Genomic DNA, 22,955 nt, shown 5'->3' with positions numbered 1-22,955 from the left:
GCTGACGAGGGTAAACTCTGTGAGGAATGGAGTGCATATATGCTTGTTAAGTCTTTAAAAAATATATATTAATCTTTTAACCATCACCACTAAAAATGTTTGCTTTTTAGTAGCTAAAGAGAAAGTGACATAATAGTTCACTCATCTAAACTCCATTATTTAGCGATATCACCTGACCTGAAGAATTGGGAAGGCAGGGGAGGGGTGTTGCAGGACCCGAGGGGAGTAGTCCTGTGATTCTGATAGAACAGAAGTCTCAAAGTCCAACTGGCATAGCCTTCCCTCACTCAGAACCTGCTGACCTTCACATGCAGGTCCAGGGAGCCTGATTACCTGTAGAACTGGGAAAGGCGCCTGGATAGCTTGTTAGAAGAGACCGCTTTGTGTGGGGACACTCAGTTCTGCCTCAGTGAGCCCTGAGGACATTACTGCATTAGAGGACAAAACAGTCCCTGAGCCATCACAGTTTTTAACGTTTCAGTGTAATGTGTTTAAAGTAAAGGCAAAGAAGTATAATTCAGTGTAATACATTTTTGGTACTTCAAGCATAAACCCTCAACTCTCTGGCCAAGTCAGCTCATTACCCAAGGCTTCTTAATAGCAGAGGCTTATTAGAGTAGCTTGTTGGTATTATTTAATATTTAAAGATTAAAGGTTATAGAAGTGAGGCTTTCATTCCTTGGCTCTCTGGATTGATTTAATTTTTCCTTAGGTTATCTTAAGGTATTTTGAAAAATATTTCTGATAAACCTATAGAAAGCATGTGGCAGGTTAATGTTACTTGTGGTGATCACTTCCATGGGGTTTGAGCCACCTGGATTTTTTCATGTTTTTAAGAAGTGAAAAGTTTTTACTCTTTGCTTATAGCTGCTGTTCTACCCCAGAGGTAGAACTGACTCTTCTGGCTTTTGCACTCGCAAGAGGAAGCGTTGCCAAAGTGATGAGCTCTCTATGCACCATCACTGACCATCTGGACACACAATATGATGCCTCATCCCTCATCCTGTCCATGGCATCAGTCAGACAGAACCTGCTCCTCAAATATGGTAAATATGGTAAAACATGGGGGTGATGGAAATGTCAACAGTGGACAAATCATAAAGCCGTTCTTCGCCATGTGACCTTCTGGCATCTTCTCATCTGTTTGGGTTGTTATAGTTACACCATGATTCCTGGATGAGCATATCCTCTGAGTATCAGACCTTACTAGGATTGGCAGGGAGAAGGGGGATTTTGGTTCGTTTATGTGATGGCAGTATCACCAGAAGAGGACACTTGAGTGTCCACAAGGCTGTGCTCCCACAGTCTGCTTGCAGAATTACTCAGGTCTGGTGGCCATTTGAACACAGCCATCTTTGGTAAAGTACTGAAGTGTCTCATTGTGTAGGCCAACAGGGTTGGAGTAGTTCTTACCTGTTGGAGGGAGGAAGCTAGCCAAGATACGGTGCAGAGGAATCTTTGTCTTAGAATGCATCCCTCTGCATTCCTGTGATAGCTGCTCTGAAGGATTTGGACATCTGTCTGCCACCGCTTTCCCCTCTTGGGCCTAGCAGTAATTCCTATGAGCACTTTTCTGCTAAACCAGGATGGGGCCTTATCGTCCTTCTCAACACAGGAGCCCATAAAGTTACTCCCAAAGGACTGCAGTGCAACACTTCCTCTTGCAAGTGCAGCCTTCCTGGACTCCACAGTATATGGTATTGGGTCTCATCCTGTTTGCAATATTACAGTGATATTTCTGCCATTTTACTTATTTATTTTGGGAGAGAGTGTCTTGCTGTGTTGCACAGATTGGAGTGCAGTGGCGTGATCACAGCTCACTGCAGCCTTGACCTCCCAGGCTCAAGTGATCCTCCTGCATCACTCTCCCAAGTAGCTGGGACCACAGGTGCATGCCAGCATACCTGGTTAATTTTTTAAATTTTCTGTAGAGATTGGGTCTCACTATGTTGCCCAAGCTGGTCTCCCAGGCTGAAGCAGTCCTCCCACCTTGGCCTCTTAAAATGCTGGGACTACAGGCATGAGCTACCACACCTGGCCCCTGCTGTGATGTCTCTACCTTTGTCTTAATATGACTGACTTAATGGCTTCTTTGTATGTTATTTTTATTTTTATTTTATTTATTTATTTATTTTTTGAGACAGAGTCCTGCTCTGTCACCCAGGTTGGAGTGCAGTGGCATAATCTCAGCACACTGAGACCTCCACCTCCCAGGTTCAAGTGATCCTCTCGCCTCAGCTTCCTGAGTAGCTGGGACTATAGGCATGCGCCACCACACCTGGCTAATTAAACAAATTTTTTTTTAGAAATGAGCTCTCCCAGTGTTGACCATGCTGGTCTCAAACTCCTGGACTCAAGCAGTCCTCCCACCTCAGCCTCCCAAAATGCTGGGATTTACAGGCATGAGCCACGATGCCCAGCCTGTTTAATTTTTTTTTCTTTTGCCTGTTTAAATTTTAAAGTTAGACAATTGATGTCCTATAAATCTAGTTTCCTCCCTAAATTTTGAAAAGTTATTTTCTTGGGTGGTTGGGGGTTGCACCAGTGAACAGCCCAGAGCAGGCATAGCTGGGTAGAAGGGATAGCAGGTAGTGTCTGGAAGCTGAATAGAATTTAGATTGATGGTTGTTCAGGCAGGGAGCGGTAGATAGGAAGGAATGGGGTAATGTTCTAGTTCTAGGTCATATCATAGGTGAACGGGTGTTCATTATATTATTAAAACAAAAGGAAAACATTTTCAGATCATCATAGCAAAAGATAATTTATATGTATATATAAATATATATATATTTTTTTTTTTGCCAAAGCCAAGTGTTCTGAAAAAGTTGATTTTTCTAATTCTTCAAACAGAAATTTTGCCTGAAGAGATGATTTAAAGAAACAAGACCTAAAATATTTTATATTTAAATGCAATTGTAATAAAGTTAATTATTGGCTCCAAAACAGTATCTTAGGAATCACCCCTCCCAAATATGTTCAATCTGTGTTATCAACCTATATCTTATAATGTCCTTTTTTCAGAACAATGATTGTTCTAGAAAGCTGTCCTTGGAATCACTCAGGGACATAGCTGTACTTTGTCTCTTTCAGGAAAGCACAAAGGGATGGTGTCAACTTTTGTCCAATATTGCTGCTCTATTTCAGGTTTTAAACAGGGAGATTTTTAGTTGGCAGTATGAGTAGCCACAGGACTCTGTTTCCACACATAGGTGTGCTAGTTTCCAGTTCTTCATATTTTAGCTTAAGGCTTGCTTTTCCTTTTCTTTGGTCAGGTAAACCTCTACAGTTGACTCTTCAGGCATGTGATGTCAAAGGAAAAGAAGATAAGTCTGGACCCGAAAACCTCCTTGTTGAACCATGGACAAGGGATGGTGAGTGGTGGGTCTGTCTGTCTCTAGTGTGCTCGATAGACAGGAGTCAGCTGTGTGAAAGCACACCGTGGGCTTTGAAATGTCCGAGGCGTGCAGTCTTCAACTTTAGGTTGTTTCTGAGTTGGCAGTGGTTCTTGAACAATTTGTGTGGTTTAGTTGTAATCTGCCTAGGTGTCAATGACCTGTAACAACTTAGAGGTATTTGAGAGCCTGAAGTTTTGAAAAGCAAGGATTCTTTCTCTTGGAATATAAAAAGTTACGGTTTTTTTTTTTTTTTGAAAGGGAGTCTCGCTCTGTTGCCCAGGCTGGAGTGCATTGGCCGGATCTCAGCTCACTGCAAGCTCCGCCTCCCGGGTTCACGCCATTCTCCTGCCTGAGCCTCCCGAGTAGCTGGGACTACAGGCACCCGCCACCTCACCCGGCTAGTTTTTTTGTATTTTTAGTAGAGACGGGGTTTCACCATGTTAGCCGGGATGGTCTCTATCTCCTGACCTTGTGATCTGCCCGTCTCGGCCTCCCAAAGCGCTGGGATTACAGGCTTGAGCCACCGCGCCTGGCCTGTTTTTTTTTTTTTAATCGATTTTTCGGTTCCAATTGTCTTTCCATTGTGTTATCTTCAGGTAGTAGGTGCTACAGCAGGTCAGTAGCCCTTCACTACTGACTGAAAACATTGTTTAAGAAGGGTATTTCCAGGCCAGGTGCAGTGACTCACGCCTATAATCCCAGCACTTTGGGAGACCGAGGCAGGAGGATCGCTTGAGGCCAGGAGTTCAAGACCAGCCTCGCCAACATGGTGAAACCCCATCTCTAATAAAAAACTACAAAAATTAGCCCATTGTGGTGGCAGGGCGCCTGTAATTCCAAATACTTGGGAGGCTGAGGCATGAGAATCGCTTGAATCGGGTGGTAGAGGTTGCAGTGAACTGAGATCCCGCCTCTGCCTTTCAGCCTGGGTGACAGAGCGAGACTCTGTTTCAAAAACACAAAACAAAACAAAGAAGGGTATTTCTAGATATAGCTGATCTAGTATTTGAGTGTCTAGAGGAAGCTTCACTCTTTTCCTAGTGTCAACATAATAATTGCTGATGTGCTTTTCATCTTTGCTGGAGGCTCCTTCCTTATCTCGTGATAAGGTGTTTGTGAGTCTCTTTCTCATCCGTCTTATTGGCCGCCTCGTTGTTGTCCTCTGTGTCCCTTTTTCCCTCACTGGGCTGATTTGAATCTTGCTGATTCACTAGAGGAAGTGGAATGTTCCAGCCATGATCAGACATTGAAAGGGACTGGCCTTGCTGCTTTGTGTCTGGTTCTCCTCGGCTTTCCTCTCAGCAGTGCGTCCTCCTATATTCTCAGTGGTTGCCTCTTCTCTGTCCTGTTTCCCGTCTTCATTCTCAGCACTCGTGGAGTGCAGACCCTGGGAGACCATGCTTTTCCCAGCTGCACCTCCTCTCCTCAGTGCTCCTCTTCAGCAGTAGATGCTTAAAGCAGATTGTTTCCCTACGGGCTTCCCTGAGCAGCTCAGCCTCGGCAGAAACGTTTTCTTTACTGCATCCATCTCCAGCCATACTGAAGGCCATGACTGGCTGCGAGGCTCCTGCCATTCTAAAGTGGGTGGGGCTGGGAGGAGGTGCTGTTAACTCCTTGTCCCTTTCCCTTCCCTTCACCCAAGAAAGCCAAGACCACCCTGCCAAAGGCCCTCTGCGTTTTTCCTTCACTTGCTAAAGATTTGGAATTTTTGTTCCTGGAGCATGTGAGGATGTGCATTTTTTCTTTCTTTCTTTTCTTTCTTTTCTTTCTTTCTTTCTTTCTTTTGACAGGGTCTCGCTGTGTCACCCAGGCTGGAGTACAGTGACGCCCGGGTTCATGCCATTCTCCTGCCTCAGCCTCCCGAATAGCTGGGACTACAGGCGCCCACCACTGCGCCCGGCCAATTTTTTTATTTTTAGTAGAGACGGGGTTTCACCGTGTTAGCCAGGATGGTCTCCATCTCCTGACCTCGTGAGCCATGGCGCCTGGCTGAATGTGGATTTTTAACACTGTTCATGGGCATTTCTCCTGGTAGTAGATTTTGCCAGCTCTTGTGCCTGGTCTGATTTGAATATTTTGTTATTCTCCCTGTGTCTTTTACCTGCCCAGTTCTCCTTCCTGCTTTTTCCCCCTCTTAGATTGAGTGGGTTTTAAAAATCTAGCTGTAGTTTGTGGTTTTGCTCTTTTTGCCATGTGCCTGAGAAGCACAAGGGTGGGATGTGAATGGGTGTGGGGAGCACTGGGCTCCTCCTGCTTCCTCCCTTCAGCCATCACTATCTGCTGCTTGTAATTCAGGTTTGGTGTTGGTCTGTCTTGCTGCACTGCTAAAAGTAACCCTTAAGAGACAGACAAGAGGAAAGTACTCATGGCCAGAGCTGTTGGGTTTGGGGGTGATTTTTTCTTCCCCTTGTTGGAGTAAAAGCTCTTCTCATGGGTACATGTCTGGTTCTCCAACTGTGGGGAAGTACCATTTTTGGACAAGTGCCACTGCAGGGCCCACAGAATGCCCAGAGAACTCAAATGCTGATACTTCAGGGGGCTAACGTTCCTGGCAGTCACTACTGTCACTTGATCTGGTATTTTAAAGGAGTACTGGGTGCTACTGATAGGAACAGAAGTGGTAGATTTATTAAATCCTTTAAATCTAATTGGTTATTTTTTTTCCCCTGTCATCTAAAAAGAATAAATTTGGCAAGTGGAGGGCAGGGTGTCAAAACTTGTAGATTTAAAATACCACACTTCAGCCGGGTGCATTGGCTCACACCTGTAATCCCAGCACTTAGGGAGGCCGAAGCAGGCGGATCACCTGAGGTCAGGAGTTCGAGAACAGCCTGGCCAATGTGGTGAAACCCCATCTCTACTAACAATAGAAAAATTAGCCAGGGATGGTGGCAGGCACTTGTCCCAGCTACTTGGGAGGCTGAGGCAGGAGAATTGCTTGAACCCGGCAGGCAGAGGTTGCAGTGAGCTGAGATTGCGCCATTGCACTCCCACCTGGGTGACAAGAGCAAAACTCTATCTCAAAAAAAAAAAAAAAAAAAATCACAGTCAAACCTGTGAGCTAGGCTGGGCACAGTGGCTCATGCCTGTAACCCCAGCACTTTGGGAGGCAGAGGTGGAAGGATTGCCTGAGGCCAACAGTTTGAGACCAGCCTGGACAACATAGTGAGACCTAGTCACTACAAAAAATTAAAAAAAAATTGCTGGGCATGGTGGTGTGTGCCTGTGGACCTACTTAGGCTGAGGCAGGAGGATTGTTTGAGCCCAGGAGTTTAAGGCTGCAGTGAGCTATGATCGCACCACTGCATTCCAGCCTGGGCAGTAGACCGAGACCCTGTGTCTAAAAAACAAAAGTGAAAAATGAAAAAATACACGTGAGCTGGTTTCTTACCCAGAAAAAGAAGCACAGAAGTTTTATTTATTTTTTTAAGGTTTTGTTTTTGTTTTGCCTTTCTGAAAAAATGTAAATGCGTATTTGTTGGCAATGTTATTTTAAAGGAGTCTGATTCTGTTGACTTAAATTATTCCTTCTGCTACTACATTGAGACTAATTAAAATTGCTGATTTATCATTTAACTTTTAGACAGTACTTTAGCCTTTACACAGATTTATTTTAAATAGAGATACCCAGGCCTCTGGGAAAAGGTGACAGTTCAATAATTGGAATAGCTTTTAGTATTACTGTTAGTAGAGTTGGGTGAATTTTTGGTAATGTGGATTCTTAAAATTGCCTATAGAATTGCTCTTTCATAGAATTAGATCATATAGCTCCTGTATGAATTAGAAAAGATTCCTTTGGATTTAATTTTCTTAGTTTTGGTGACACATTTTGCACATTGTCTTTATAAATTTTTGTTTTCTTGAACTCAATGTAATGAAATAGGAAACATGAAATTGGTTTTAGTGTTGTCATTTTGATAGGCAGAATTGTTGAGAACAATACAGAGTCCCAGAAAAAAAAGCTTTTTTAATGCTGAGTTATATCATTTACAGAAGTTTGAAAGACAAAGGCAACCTTGGGTCTAGCAGAAGATTTTTTCGTGAGTTGTTAAAGGATAATTACCAACAATCAAAAAAGGAAAATAGTGACTGTCATACAAATACAAGTGAACACATGGCATACTTTTAATGTATTTACTTTATTTATTCATTCTTTCATTTGAGACAGGATCTCTCTCTGCTGCCCAGACTGGAGTGTAGTGTTGTGATAATAGCTCACTGCAACCTCCACCTCCCAGGCTTAAGCGATCCTCCCACCCCAGCCTCCCAAGTAGCTAGGATTGCAGGTGTGCACCACCACCATGCCTGGCTGAATTTTTTTTTTTTTTTTTTTTGGAGATGGAGTCTCACTCTGTCACCTAGGCTAGCTGGAGTACAATGGTGCAATCTCGGCTTACTGCAACCTCCGCCTCCTAGGTTCAGGCGATTCTCCTGTCTCATCCTCCTGAGTAGCTGGGATTATAAGTGTGTGCCACCATGCCCAGAAAATTTTGTGGTTTTAGTAGAGATGGGGTTTTCACCATGTTGGCCAGGCTGGTCTCGAACTCCTGACCTCAAGTGAACTGCCTGCCTCAGACTCCCAAAGTGCTGGGATTACAGGTGTGAGCCACCACAACCGCCTTGATTTTTGGTGTGGTTTTTTTTTTTTTTTTTTTTTGGTAAAAATGGGGTCTCATCATGCTGCCCAGGCTGGTTTTGAACTCCCAGGCTCAAGTGATCCACCGGCCTCAACCTCCTAAAGTGCTGGGATTACAGGCATGAGCTACCGCACCTGGCCCAGAGTTTTTATTTAGCTCAATTAATGAGGGAACCAGTAAGATGTTACAAACATTTCTAAGGAGAATTCATAAAATACATATAGACTAATAGGAATGCTAAAATCAATTTACAAATAGATAGAATATTGATCAGTATCCATAAGGAATAATCAGCAACATTTCCACAGAACCCAGTGTTTAGTTCTGTGGACAGGAATCCCGTGCATCACTACCAGTATTCTACTACTTACAGAACTGTCACATAGCTTAGAGACCATAAAAGACAGAGACGACCCAAAGAGCGGATTGGCTAGGACACCCAGTGATTCTTTTTTTTTTTTTTTTCCCCCATTTCAAAGCCTTTCGTAAACTTTCCTGACAAAGTGTTGTAGAAGCTAACTAACCCCTTTCTCAGCCTCTTAGCCAGTAGGCTTCATCAGCCCAGCCAGCCATCAACCATGGTTGTAGGTGTGGCTCAGGAAGACAATTGTGCAGTCTTTTGTCGCTTTGGCCTAAATGTTTTATAAACATTGATTTTCTTATTGTTACCTCAGAGCAGGGCTCCCTGTGAGGTGGAGGAAATTGTGCCCTGAGAAAGTCGTACCTGGTCAGTTCTCTGCTTGCCTAGGGGCTTATCAGTGGGGTTCTTCTGTCCAAAGAGGGAATTTTTTCTCTAATTTTCATGAAGATATCAGACCAGTTACCGCCCCCCCCCACCCGCCTCAAAGGATATGCTTTGTTTTTGTTAATCTTAGTTCTCAGGACTATAAAAATGGGTTAGTTCCCTAACTTGAGTTTTTCCTTTTTTCAGGTTTTCTTACAGAGACTGGAAAAACCAGAGCCAGCACTATTTTTTCTACCGGAACTGAATCTTCCTTCCAAGTTACACAGATAAGAATTATGGTAATTCTCGTGATACCTTCTTTAAGCAATGTTACTACTTTTGTTTTGTTTTTAATTTTTGTGGGTACATAGTGGGTATATATATTTGTGGGGTACGTGAGATGTTTTGATTCAGGCTTTCAAAGTGAAATAATCACACAGAGAATGAGGATGAGCTATCCATCCCCTCAGGCATTTAGTCTTTGTGTTATAAACAATCCAGTTATACTGTTTTAGTTATTTTTCCATGTACAATTAGGTATTATTGAATATTACCTTTTATTACATTTCAGAAGTCCACATCGTTGGTGTTTTGCTTTTTTTTTTTTTTTTTAAATCAGACCTATGGCTGACCATGTCATTGGTTTTTCATTGAACATTTAATGATTATTTATTCTGTGTCAGGCCTGTAGCAGAGGGCAGGGACACAAAGATGGATAGATTGTAAAGTCTTTGAAATGGTGAGAATATAAGGATTGAGAAAGTTAAGGAACATTTCCTGGGAAACAGCTTTTGTATTTTTTCAGGGCTTAATATATTTGAAATTTTGTTCATTGGTCTTGTTTTGCTTTAACTTGTTTGAATTTAACCATGCTGGAAACAAAATGGCCACAGAACTTTTGCCTCTTTGATAGACTTCGTCCTAATCTCTGTTTCCAGGTTCGACGTGGTGGCATTGGTGCCCAGTGTGGGTTGGTATTTGCCTATAACTCATCTTCTGATAAATTTTGTGCAGAAGAACACTTCAAAAGGTTTGAAAAATATGACAAATGGAAGCTTCAGGAGCTCAGGCAATTTGTAAAAAGCAGGTAAGAAGGTAAAAAATCTTTGTAGAACAAAGATCTACAGAACAAAAGTCTTTGTCGTTAATAAGAATGTATTCATGCTCATTAGTGAACTATGCTTTCTTGTCTTTATAGAAAAAGTGCCAGTAATCTATCTCAGTGTCCTTAAGCATTCATTGCTTTCTAGCAGCATATCTGAAGATGTGTATGTTAATTTGTTCGTAGCCTGTTACTTAGTCTCTTTTGTGACCAGGAGCACACATCTTCACAATGGCTGGGTAATGATCCATCTGTGCCTGAATTGCGGACAGCCTGTGATCTGCAGCCATTCCCCAACCCCCCTTCTCCCATTCCTGCTTTTCACAAACATGTTTATTAAGTACCTACTATGTGCCAGGCCTGATGCTAGGCGCTAAAGATACTGTAATGAGGAAATTGGCATAGTTCTTGCTTTGTATAGCTTACTGTTTAGCTCAGAAGACAAGTAAGAAAACTGGCAGTATCAACAGTGTTATGAATGTTCTGTAGGGGAGAAAAGGCGCTGTGGGGACACAGGGCAGAGCGGCTCTCCTGATCAGAGACATCTTTCTAGAGCAAGTGTTGTTATGCTGTTTATGAAGGATGAGTTGGAGTTGATCGGCCACTGGAAGGAGAATGTCCTAAGCAGAGAGGGCAGCTTCATGGGTCCAGAGGTGAAGCATGGCACATTGAAGGAAGGGGCAGGTCCCGTGTTGCTGAGGGATAGTTGGAGGGAGGGTGATGAGAGAAGCAGCTGGAGAGCTGGGAAGGGGCAGGGCATTCAGGGCTTTGTCTCTGTTTCTCTATCCTGAAAGCGTTGTGTGAGGGGGCATGTCGGGGGAATGTGTTGAGGCATTTCCGGAAAAGCGAAGGGTTCAACTGCGTGTTGTAGAAGCACTGCTCAGGATCATGTTGTGTGTAGTGAGGACTGGAAGAGAGCAAGTCTGGAGGCAGCTGGGCTGGGAGGAGGTTGTCACTTATTACCTAGGAAGCCAGAGATGTGGGTGACCCCTGCTAGAGCAGCAGCAGCAGCAGTGGAGAGATGTGGACCGAGAGACCTCTACTTAGAAGGGAGAAGTGACAGGACCTGGTGATTGACTGAACGTAGAGCAGGAGAGGGAAAAAAGCTTCATCAGCAGTGAATCGTGGCTTTTGGCTTGAGCAGGTGGGGAAAAACAGGTTTGTGGGGAAGATGATGAGCTCAGATTTTGTTCTGTTGAATTTGAAGTTCTAAGAAACCTTTGAGGTGTTCGGTAGCCAATTGGATAAACAGGTCAGGAGCCAGGAAGAGGAGTTTGTGCTGAAGGTACAGATGTGAGAGGCATTTAAACAAGAATTTAAAATGTAGAAATAGGCCAAGTGCGGTGGCTTATGCATGTAATGCCAGCATTTTGGTAGGCCAAGGTAGGTGGATTTTGAGCCCAGGGGATTGAGACCAGCCTGAGCAACATAGTGAGACCCCGTCTCTAAAAAAAACATAAAAATTAGCTAGGCATGGTATCGCGTGCCTGTAGTCCCAGTTACTTGGAAGGCTGAGGCGGGAGGATCCCTTGAGCCCTGGAGGTTGAGGCTGCAGTGAACTATCTTCACGCCACCGCACTCCTGCCTGGGTGACAGTGAGATCCTGCCTTAAAAATAGATAGATAGATAGATAGATAGATAGATAGATAGATAGATAGATAAGATAGATTAGATAGATAGATAGATAGATAGATAGATAGATAGATAGATAGATAGATAGATAGTAGAAATGGAAGAGATCATTCTGCAAGAGTGTGTGAACTGGGAAGAGAAGAGAACTTAGGTCAACAAGAGACACACCAGGCTTTAAGGGGCAACAAGGAAAACTCAGCCAGACAAGCAGCAGGAAAGCCAGGGCCTCGTGAAGAAAAGCTGTGTCCTCATGAAGCCGAGGGAAAATAATGTTTGAGGGAATGGGCGGTGGTGTCAGATGTTACCCAGAAGTCAGAAGATAAAGTCTAAAAATGAATCTGTTGGATGTAGCCACTGGTGCCCCCTTGGAGAAGGTTACCTCCCTTATTGCTATTAGTGAGTTAAAATTCAAGGAGCTAAAACAAGAAAAAAAAACAAAAACAAAAAAAAAAACTCGAGCTGAAACCCTGAACTTGCTTACATTATTTCGTGGATAATGGATTGCTGGTGTTAATAGAAGTCTTTAAATACCATCCATCGCAGTGCCACTTGAGCTTCAGTGTGCATACCCATCAGCCAGGGAATTTGTGAAAATGCACATTCTGAGTTAGGAGCTCTGGGTGGGGTCTGAGACTTAGATTTCTAACAGGTTCTCAGGGGATTCTGATGCTACCTGTCTCTGGACCATACTTGAAATCGTAAGGATCCAGAATGAGTCGCTCTTCTTGCTGCAATTCCTTTAGCAGCATTCCTGACAAAGGCTCGATCAACCTGTCTACAATACTGTTGATGGAAAACTCACCACGTATCAGGCACTTCAGGAACCAGAAGTTGTTCAGTTGAAATGCACATTTGTAGTGTCTCTTCCATGGCCTTCATTTCAGCCCTCTAATGGATTCGAACAAATGTCCTTCACTCCTGAAATCTCTGTTCCATTACATGTGGATGCCTTTGTAAACACTGCTTTTCTTTTTAAATAATAGCTAGAGATGACACTGGGTTTTAAGCAGCCATGTCCTACTCTCGGGACAAAGTAAAATAGGTCATTTCCCCTAAACCTGCTGTTAAACAAGGTCTACTATGTGCCAGGCCTGATGCTAGGTGCTAAAGATACTGTAATGAGGAAATTTGCATAGTTCTTACACAGGATGATTTTTTTTTTAACCTAAATACAGGCCTATTCACCTCTCTCTTAATGATTTTAGCTCCTGATTCCAGCCTGAATGACTCTTAAATCCTGATTTTGTTGGCCTACGTATTCACCAGTCCCTCTCCAGTTTGGAAATCAAAATGTTAATGTGCACGCATTTTCTTTTTGCCTTTTTTTTGGTCATATCCCCTTGGTTAGGCGTTGGTCAGTCAGCGTGCTCCAGGGTCAGCAGTTGGTGCTGTGCATACGTAAGAGGACTAGTATTCAGCTCTCTCCCATCTTGCCTACTGTGTAGTGCAGCATAGGGGACAAGACTGCTTCTCTCTGTTCTCTGGCACCCTGTCAGCTTTCTGCATCTCAAAGATTTCCTTGACAACTTGCAAAGAGTAGATTAAAAAATCTTCAAGCTTATAATATTGATGAACTCATTAATATGGTTTTGGGTTAAGAGAATACCATTTCCCATTAGGGTTAACTGTATCATGAAAGGTTTATGCCAAGAAAGACTTACATTAAGAAGGGACATTCTGCCGGGCACGGTGGCTCACACCTGTAATTCTAGCACTTTGGAAGGCCGAGGCGGGTGGATCATTTGAGGTCAGGACTTGAGGTCAGAAACCAGCCTGGCCAAGATGGTGAAACCCCATCTCTACTGAAAATACAAAAAAAATAGCTGGGTGTGGTGGCGGGCGCCTGTAATCCCAGCTACTTGTGAAGCTGAGGCAGGAGAATCTTTTGAACCTGGGAGGTGGAGGTTGCAGTGAGCCAAGATTGTGCCACTGCCCTCCAGCCTGGGTGACAGAGCGAGACGCCATCTCAAAAAGAAAAAAAAAAAGAAGGGACATTTTTTCTCTCTGTTACCGAACCTTCTCTGGATTGTCTTCTTGCCATAATTCCCTCTTTTTGGTAGTTTTACCCATATAGAATACTGACGTGTCACCAGCTTGGTGGCTACATCACAGACTGAATAGTGGAAAGTTTTAGGAATGTTACTTGGAAAAAACTGTTCTTTTTCTCCTCCTTATTTATTTATATATTTATTATTATTATTTTTTTTTTTTTTGAGGCGGAGTTTCGCTCTTGTTATCCAGGCTGGAGTGCAGTGGTGCGATCTTGGCTCACCGCAACCTCCACCTCCTGGGTTCAAGTGATTCCCCTGCCTCAGCCTCCCGAGTGGCTGGGATTACAAGCGTGCGCCACCACGCCTGGCTAATTTTGTATTTTTAGTAGAGACGGGGTTTCTTCATGTTGGTCAGGCTGGTCTCGAATTCCTGACTTCAGGTGATCTGCCTGCCTAGGCCTCCCAAAGTACTGGGGTTACAGGTGTGAGCCACCATGCCCGGCCTTATTCATATATTTTTTTGAGATGGAGTCTTGCTCTGTCACCCAGGCTGGAGTGCAATGGCATGATCTCAGCTCACTGAAACCTCCGCCTCCTGGGTTCAAGTGATTCCCCTGCCTCAGCCTCCCAAGTAGCTGAGATTACAGGTGTGTACCACCACGCCTAGCTAGTTTTTTGTGTTTTTAGTAGAGACGGGGTTCACCGTGTTTACCAGGCTGGTCTCAAACTCCTGACCTCAAGTGATCCACTCGCCTCAACTTCCTAAAGTGCTTACAAGTGTGAGCCATCGTGCCCGGCATTTCTTAGTTACTTAATTCCTGAAAAAGGAATAGCATTTAAGTATTCAGCTTTTAAAAAGAAGTGGCCTATAGTTGTATCTCTTCAGCCTTAAGGCTAGAATGTTTTTCTGAAAGGACTTCTTAAGAAACAGACAAGAATACTGAGGCCTATGAAGGCTGGGGTTTTGCTTTTTTTTAGCTCCAGGATCTGAAAGCCTTCAAACTTTTACCCATCAGCCATTGCAAGTGGCCCAGACCTTTACATGGTCGTAAACATGTTAGCCAGACCTCGGGAAAGAAAACCAAGCCTACCTCTTTTCTGGCACCTTCCAGAAGCACATGCCAGCTGTTGCATCGTGCCTTATTCCTGAGTGTCTCATCCAAGAGGCCTGACTTCCTCTCGCATTCTTCAGATGAGCCAGTTATTTGGAGAAGCAGACTTTCTCCTTAGTTCCCAGTTCATAGAGAAGGAGACTGAGCAATGGAAAGGCAATACTACCAACTGTCTTATGTGTTCACAGGGTACCAGGTACCATACTCAGCTCTCGGTTGTTCACTGACGGGCTACAGATACAAGTTACGTGCCACTTAGGTGATACCTTATTTATTAGACCCTTGAGAAATTTCAGAATAAGAAAATGTTTTGTGAATACTCTTGTCTTTACAGGATTGGTTGCTCATCTGATGACCTTGGAGAGGATGATCCTATTGGCTGGTTTGAACTGGAAGAAGAATGGGATGAAGCAGATGTCAAGCTGCAACAGTGCAGAGTTGCCAAAGTAAGCATTAGTGAGTTGTTTGTCCACTCCCCTGCTTTTATTCTGTGTTTTTGAGTGGTGATTGTGTATCAGCCCTGTGCCAATGCCGGAACCCCAGAGGCGAATCTACCTTCAGGGAGTTCATACTCTGTGTAAGACAGTGCGCTGTGAGCTATGATAAAGGGAGAAACAGAGGGCTGTTGGCACCCAGGGGAAAAATATTTAACTCGAAAGCTTCTCAGGAAAGGTGGTGTGATGCCAAATGTTGGCGACTGATTAAGTTGTCATCTTTAGCCAGGCTACAACGTGTGGAGGAGGGCACCTTGGGCTGAGAGAATAGTGAGAACACAGACATCAACTTAAGAGAGATGTGTTGCTGTAGAAAGGACCAGTCATTATTTGGCTACTTAATTTTTTTCTAAACTTTGGATGTAAATCTCAGGCTTGAATAAGAGAATTAGGAACTCTCTTAAGGGCACGTAATAGTAGGTGCTTGGTAAATATTTATGCAGTTGAGTAGTGTGTTCTGAAAGGCCCTTAACAACGAGCTCTCACTGTAAGAAGCAGGTAGTTTGCATGAAAGTTGGGTTTGGAAAATGGCCGTAGATTTGAGTGGACAGGACTGTTTTCCTGGGTTTCTAGCAGAGGGGTTGCATGCATCATTGGGGGCTTTGAGGTGGAGGGCATTGATTGTCATCGTCATAGATCTGATTTCTGTTTCAAAATGACTGCCACAGAGCAGACCTACTTTTATTCATCCTCTCTTCCTGTTTTTGCCTCTAAGAGGGAGTAATGATGCAATCTTCCTTACTGTAATCTACCCAAACGTGACTTTATTCAACATTTGTATTGTCTTTTTTTCCTGCATACTGTAAATGCTGGACTTAGATTTTGTGTCCTTAGTGCTGAGCGTAGTGTTTCCTAATCAATTAGAAAAATCGTAGGAAGACCTTCCCGTAAAGGCCTTTTCCCCTCTTCATCAGTATTCCGGGATTCTGAGTTCTTTTGAAATCTCTCTTTTCCTGTCCAGTATCTGATGGTGAAGTTCCTCTGCACCCGTCAGGAGTCAGCAGAGCGCTTGGGAGTGCAAGGCTTGAGCATCAGTGGGTACCTCCGGCCTGCAAGAGCAGAAGCAGAACAGAGTGTCACCTGTGCGCACTGCAGAAAGGACACAGAGGAGAGTGTGTGTGGGGCCACGCTGCTCCTCAGGACCCTTCAGTTTACCCAGCAGCTCGCCCATGACCTGGTAGGGCTTCCTCAGTGTTAGACTGCATTCCTTTAGGAAAAGTGAATGACAGTATTCAGAGAAATGAACACCAACTGATAAAACCTGGCCCTGCGGAAGCCAATAGGACAGACATTGTACTGCTGCAGGGACATTAAAAGCTGAGGAAAGTGAGCTGTTGGCACTCATGGCATGAGTCAGTGAAGTGGCCTGTGGCCATCAGTGTGGCTTCTCCCGGAGTAGACCTACAGACACATCTTCAAGAGCCCTGGCAGTGGCTGCCATGGGGAAACAAACAGAACAAGTTCATGGGATTTGCATCTTCTTTAAGTCCTAGAAGAATTATAACTGAAGTCTAGGTGAATTCTCATTATTTACTGAAAATACGAAAATAATGGCAGGATTTCGAATCAAAAATGATTTTTCGATTTCTGACTTTTTTTGATACTGACTCTTACAGTCAGTAATATAACACAGTGACAACTCACTCAAAGGAAGATTCTTAAAGCCATCACCATAGCCTCGGGAGTTCAGTGGAGGGGGCCCTCGCATGTGTAGTGTACAGCAGTGTCCGCTCTTGAGCCCCATTCTGCTTCAGGGCACATTCAGAGGCTGGTGACTCAGTTCATATAAGGTTTGTTTGGTCTTTGTTATTCAGACCTCCTATGTCAGTAGAAAAGAGCAAATGAGAAGGAGATGCCTGGAAATAACAGACATGCTTACCGAAGGGTTGATAGCTTTCAGCCCACACGTGTGGAGGGCATCAGTATATTGTCGTACAGTCCTGGACAGTAATCATCCAGGAAAGATTGGCTTATGTGCTGGGTTAGGAAGTCAGGAGTGTTCATGGATACATGTGACGTGTGTGTCTGCGGGGGGGTGGTTGTGTATATATATACACTTACATACATACGTACATATAACACACACATATATTTTAGAAAGTTTCAAACCAAAAATAATTGTTGGCAAACCTTTTCATAGTAAAGAGTAAGCATCAGCAATATGAAAGTCTCACTCATGTAGAGCCACCTCATCCCTTTACAACGAGAAGTAAATGAGGCATTACAGTATTTCTCTAAATGCATTTTTCAATTTTATTTATTCTGATCTTTATTTTTAGGTGCAGCAGAAGGAAAGTGGCTTAAAATACAAATCTTTTCTGGACTTCACGGGTCTTGATTTGCAGATCTTCTGGAATTTTTACAGTAAATTAAAGCAAAAGTAGGTCAGAATTTGTTATAAGGTGATAATCACGTAAACTGAAAACACTGAGTTTTACTATTCTAAGTGGATGACTTTTTTTTCCTAATTTTTTTTACTTCCTGCCAGTGCTTGTGGTTCGTTTTAAAAGATACGGTTATTATTGAAAATAACACCTCAGATTTCTATAAAATATTTAGGCAATAGTAAGCAGGTCGAGTATTACAGTACTGTCCTCATTTTACAGATGAAAAAGTAGGATCAGAAATGAACTTCCTGGCCGGGCTCGGTAGCTCACGCCTATAATCCTAGCACTTTGGGAGGCCGAGGTGGGTGGATCACAAGGTCAGGAGTTCAACACCAGCCTGGCCAATACGCTGAAACCCCATCTTTACTAAAAATACAAAAATTAGCTGGGCGTGGTGGTGGGCACCTGTAGTCCCAGCTACTTGGGAGGCTGAGGCAGAAGAATCACTTGAACCTGGGAGGCTGAGTTACGGTGAGCTGAGATCGCCACTGCACGATCTCAGCCTGGGAGACAGAGCAAGACTCGGTCTCAAAAAAAAAGAAAAAAAGAAATGAACTTCCTTCCCCACAGTGGGCAGAGTCAGATGGGATCTGTTTCCAGATGTCTGGTAGTGTTCTTTCTGGTCCACCCTTCTTCCTCTCAGTTGGCATTATTTTCACCGAGCCTGACGCCCAGAGGAAAGTCCTTTGTACAGCTATATGGCTTTGGAGAGTAAATGCAACTTGCCCTTTTGCTCTCTGATGTTTTTTGTCTTTCTGTAGCCCGAGAGAAGAATGCATCTCTGCCCAAACCCTGCTTCTGCAGCTCCTCCAGAGCTGCTTCTCTGTACTGCAGGGAGATGTACTGGCTGCTTCTGAGGAGGAGAAACCTCCAATCCAGAGCCCTAAAGGAGTGGAGGCTGCCAAGGAGCTCTACACACACTTGTGTGATGGTAGGGATTTGGGTTTTTTCTTTAATGCAACCCTGTGTGGGTAGCCTGGAGGGCCTTTTGCGATAGAGAAGAGGGGTGTCCTATGATGATGCGAGCCAGAAAGTGATTGCTACTGTGGGAATCCCCCACAGAGGGATTGTTGCTGTGGGAATCCCCGACAGAGGGATTGTTGCTGTGGGAATCCCCCAGAAAGGGATTGCTGCTGTGGGAAACGAGTGTTTCCTCTGATGCTGAGTTACTAGTTTGAGTTCAGGATTTATTCCTTCCTCAACTGACTTCTCTTCCTCCTGGTTTCAGATCTATAGCTGTGTTATGTTGAGAGTCATTCCTGTCGTACTATTGAGCCTTAACTTCAACTAACTCACTGAGATGAGACTGATAGATTGAGAGGGAGTGAAACCCGTGGCCATCTGAAGTTACACTTAAGGCTTTGCCAAGTTGTGTCTTAAAAGGACAGGGAAGTAATGACGTAGAAACTGATACATATGGTCTTTGTTTTAGTTAAATGTAACCAAATAAAAGGCAATTTTTTGTACCACCTGGCCTGTACAGAAATACTTCTTCACTCTGGTATTCAGTACAAAATGGAGAGTAGTGAATTTATAGGCTAGTTATAGCAGATGTATAAGCGAATAGATGGAATATATGAAAGCTGATGCCATTGTTCATTTTATCAGTGGTAGACAGGGTGGATGGAGACTCTGTGCCCATGGAGATACTAAAACAAGAAGTCAGGAATACCCTTCTCAATGGGGCTGCCATCTTCTTTCCTAATCGACAGACCCGGCGGAACCATCTCTTCACCATGATGGTAATTATTACTAAAAGTCTGGATTCAATTTCTGAAGTCTGTGAGGATGAAATTTGCTAGGCTTTGTTATCTCTGAATATATTGTCTATTGCAACGTCCCAGATGTTTGTTAATATTCTATGCAGAGCTTTGTGTGGGACAGATATCTAAGGACATGGCACTCAGAGTGGGATGACACATATTCCCAATCTGTGTTTCATGATCTGATGTCTCACAAAGTGACAGTGTAGTCTCCTTCATCTTTGTGACTTGCCTACAACCATCCTTTCTTTTCAACATTTTAACTTTGTATTATAGGCAAATTCAAAACAAATACCAAAGCCAACTGAATAGCATAGTGAATACCCCTGTCCCCCAAATGTACCTGTCACCTAGCTTCAACAGTCATAAACTCTCGCTAATCTTGTTTTATCTACAGTTTTATCTTGTTTTATCTCACCCCCGCTTTCCTCCTTTCCCCACTGGCCATTATTATTTCAAAGTAACTTACTGACATTTTATTCATAAATACTTCAGTATGTATCTGTAAAACTAGTACCACCAAGTTTTTTTGTGTGTTTGTTTTTTAGATAGGTTCTTGTTCTGTTGGTCAGGCTGGAGTGCGGTGGTGCAATCGCAGCTTACTGTGTTCTCTACCTCTCGGACTCAAGCAGTCCTCCCACCTCAGCCTCCCAAGTAGTTGGGACTACCGGTGCATGCCACAACGCCTGGCTAATTTTAGTATTTTTTGTAGAGATGGGTTTTACCATATTGCCCAGGCTGGTCTTGAAGCCCAAGGCTCAAGCGATCCACCCACCTCAGCCTCCCAAAGTGCTGGGATTACTGGCGTGAGCCACTCGCCTGGCCGGTATCACCAAGTATTATTCCTCAAATGGTTCTTGTCACTCTCCTAGACCACTTCTTCGTGTTCCTCAGACATTAGTACTCAAAGTGAAAAATGCCTTTAGTATCTGTAAGCTCTGTATTACCAAATGGAATATCCTATACAAAGATCCAGGGTTTTAATTCTGTAGAAAGTATTTGTATATGAAAATAAGTATGATACATGAAAAAAATGTAAAACAAAACAAACATTTTTCTCTCTAGGCCATATCAAAAACACCTAGGTAGGGGAACTTCAGAGGTTCCTGTGTTACAATGATGGTAAAACGTAGGGAAATGTGAGTATACCAAGGGGATAAAATAGAGAAATGCGTACGAGAAAGCAAAATTACAGGAACCCCAATGAAATATAATTTTACCAGTCCAACAACATATAAACAAAATTATGGCCAAGTTGGATTTATGCTGGAAATACAGTGATGGTTCAGCAGTAGAAAATCTATAAATGAAATCAGAGAGGGGTAAAAAAAACATATCACTAAATGCAGAAAAAAATTTTTTTTTTTTTTTTTTTTGAGATGGAGTCTTACTCTGTCGCCCAGGCTGGAGTGCAGTAGCGTGATCTCAGCTCACTGCAGGCTCCGCCCTCCAAGTTCAAGCAATTCTCCTGCCTCAGCCTCCCAAGTAGCTGGGATTACAGGCACCTGCCACCGCGCCCAGCTAATTTTTCGTATTTTTAGTAGAGACGGGGTTTCACCACCTTGGCCAGACTGGTCTTGAACTCCTGACCTTGTGATCCGCCTGCCTCGGCCTCCCAAAGTGCTGGGATTACAGGCATGAGCCACCGTGCCCGGCCCAAACATTTTTTAGTAAGATTAAATTCTGATGATTAAAACAGTGAAACAATATGGTTTCATTAGCAAATTCAAAATAGAAGGAGACTCCTTTAATCTGGTAGAGGGCATGTATCCAAAACCTACAATAAGCAGTGTATTTGGTGGTGGATCACTGGAAGCATTCCTTTGAAAATGCGGACTAAGACAAGAATGCTCACTCTCATTGCTTCTCTTTGAGGGCCTAGCTAGTGCTATAGGACAAGGGAAAGAAGTGTTACTAGAAAGAATAAAACATTTATTTGTTTTGATGTGATTATAGATTACTTTTTGTCTGTGTAGTCAAACAACTAATATAATTATTTAAAAGAATTTTACAAAGGAAACTAGATATAGCATTTTAAAAAGGCATTTCTAACGCGGCAGCCAGTGAGCAAACCTAAGAAAAGTGGTCTGTGGGATGCACAAAGGCCTATAGAAATAAGGGACGGAAGCCGGGCGTGGTGGCACACGCCTGTAGTCCTAGCGGCTCGGGAGGTTGAAGCAGGAGAATTGCTTGAACCCAGGAGGTAGAGGTTGTGGTGAGCTGAGATCACACCACTGCACTTCAGCCTGGGCAACAGAGTGCGATTCCGTCTCAAAAAAAAAAAAAAAAAAGCAAAGAAATAAGGGAACGAACAAAAGAAGCATAAAATGTGCTCCCTGATGGCAAAGGGCTGCAGTCTAACTGGGGACACTGCCACAAGGAAAAACTGATTCCATATGCAAGAGGAGAATCATGTTGAGGCTAAGTGATTGAGGAAGGTTTCAGAGAAGAGGGCGTGTATCTGTTTGTGTAATTCCAGCTGCATATAAAATTTACATACCAGCTTGAGGAGTCGCTTCTCACATTTTGAGTTGCATAACCTTTGACAGCATCAGCTGACCTGACCCGCTGGACTGTGGGTGGGTCTCTGTCCTGCTTGTTTGGTGCGAGAATTTACCAGGTAGCTGAGCAAATGAGTAATTTCCTAGCACGTGTCCTACGCAGAAAATAGAAACAGGACATACGACTTTTTGAATGACATTAGTGTCTTCTCATGCTGAGAAGTTAAATAGCACTGCCAACCTTTTATATAGTGCTAAGCAATTCTCTTTCCATCAGGCACTTCCTCAATATCTTCTGATACCATACCCTTAAGAGATGTGATTGCTCTTGGGATGGCATGTCCAATGGCAAAAAGTATCTATCAGCCAGGCGTGGTGGCTCACGCCTGTAATCCCAGCACTTTGGGAGGCAGAGGTGGGTGGATCACCTGAGGTCAGGAGTTCGAGACCAGCCTGGCCTACATAGCGAAACCCCATCTCTACTGAAAATACAAAAATTAGCCAGGCGTGGTAGTGGGCTCCTGTAATCCTAGATGCTTGGGAGGCTGAGGCAGGAGAATTGCTTGAAGCCGGAATGCAGAAGTTGCAGTGAGCTGAGATCATGCCACTGCACTCCAGCCCGGGCAACAAGAGCGAAATTCTGTCCCCAAAAAAAAAAAAAAAAAAAGTGTATTTCTTTTTGCGGTCGTTTCCCTAAGCAGGAATCTTGAACCTCCTGTTGACTTTGGCAGTGAGCCAAGTGCACCTACCACCTTGTGTTTAGATGGTTGGTTCTCTCCATCTTAGCACTTGAGCAGGTTTTAGTGGGGTGCCGTGAGGCAGTTGGCTGGCCTGGCATTCCTCATACTTGGGAACAGTGGGGTGGTGATGTTTCATTGCTGCTCTAGGTCTCTGGAATATCATGGACTAGATTTTCTTTTCTTTTCTTTTTTTTTTTTTTTTGAGACGGAGTCTCGCTCTGTCGCCCAGGCTGGAGTGCAGTGGCCAGATCTCAGCTCACTACAAGCTCCGCCTCCCGGGTTTACGCCATTCTCCTGCCTCAGCCTCCCGAGTAGCTGGGACTACAGGCGCCCGCCACCTCGCCCGGCTGGTTTTTTGTACTTTTTAGTAGAGACGGGGTTTCACCGGGTTAGCCAGGATGGTCTCGATCTCCTGACCTTGTGATTCGCCCGTCTCGGCCTCCCAAAGTGCTGGGATTACAGGCTTGAGCCACCGCA

At 43.7% G+C, this 22,955-nt stretch overlaps 1 protein-coding gene across 6 annotated transcripts in view; it reads left to right on the top strand.

Annotated features, from left to right (window-relative positions):
* The window catches only part of ZZEF1 (zinc finger ZZ-type and EF-hand domain containing 1), a 142,742-nt gene that overhangs the window by 39,241 nt on the left and 80,546 nt on the right, over positions 1 to 22,955 (top strand). For all 6 annotated transcript variants that reach the window (XM_017950275.2, XM_009189385.3, XM_009189386.3 and 3 more), the window contains 9 exons: positions 868 to 1,046; positions 3,273 to 3,371; positions 8,964 to 9,055; positions 9,695 to 9,843; positions 14,928 to 15,039; positions 16,049 to 16,264; positions 17,367 to 17,467; positions 18,236 to 18,405; positions 19,083 to 19,216. In XM_017950275.2, the coding sequence (XP_017805764.2) occupies positions 868 to 1,046; positions 3,273 to 3,371; positions 8,964 to 9,055; positions 9,695 to 9,843; positions 14,928 to 15,039; positions 16,049 to 16,264; positions 17,367 to 17,467; positions 18,236 to 18,405; positions 19,083 to 19,216 (1,252 nt within the window). The remainder of the gene's footprint in view (positions 1 to 867; positions 1,047 to 3,272; positions 3,372 to 8,963; positions 9,056 to 9,694; positions 9,844 to 14,927; positions 15,040 to 16,048; positions 16,265 to 17,366; positions 17,468 to 18,235; positions 18,406 to 19,082; positions 19,217 to 22,955) is intronic.

This window comes from Papio anubis, chromosome 17, assembly GCF_008728515.1.
Source record: "Papio anubis isolate 15944 chromosome 17, Panubis1.0, whole genome shotgun sequence".
Classification (NCBI taxonomy): domain Eukaryota; kingdom Metazoa; phylum Chordata; class Mammalia; order Primates; family Cercopithecidae; genus Papio; species Papio anubis.
This window is presented reverse-complemented; position numbering and strand designations above follow the sequence as displayed.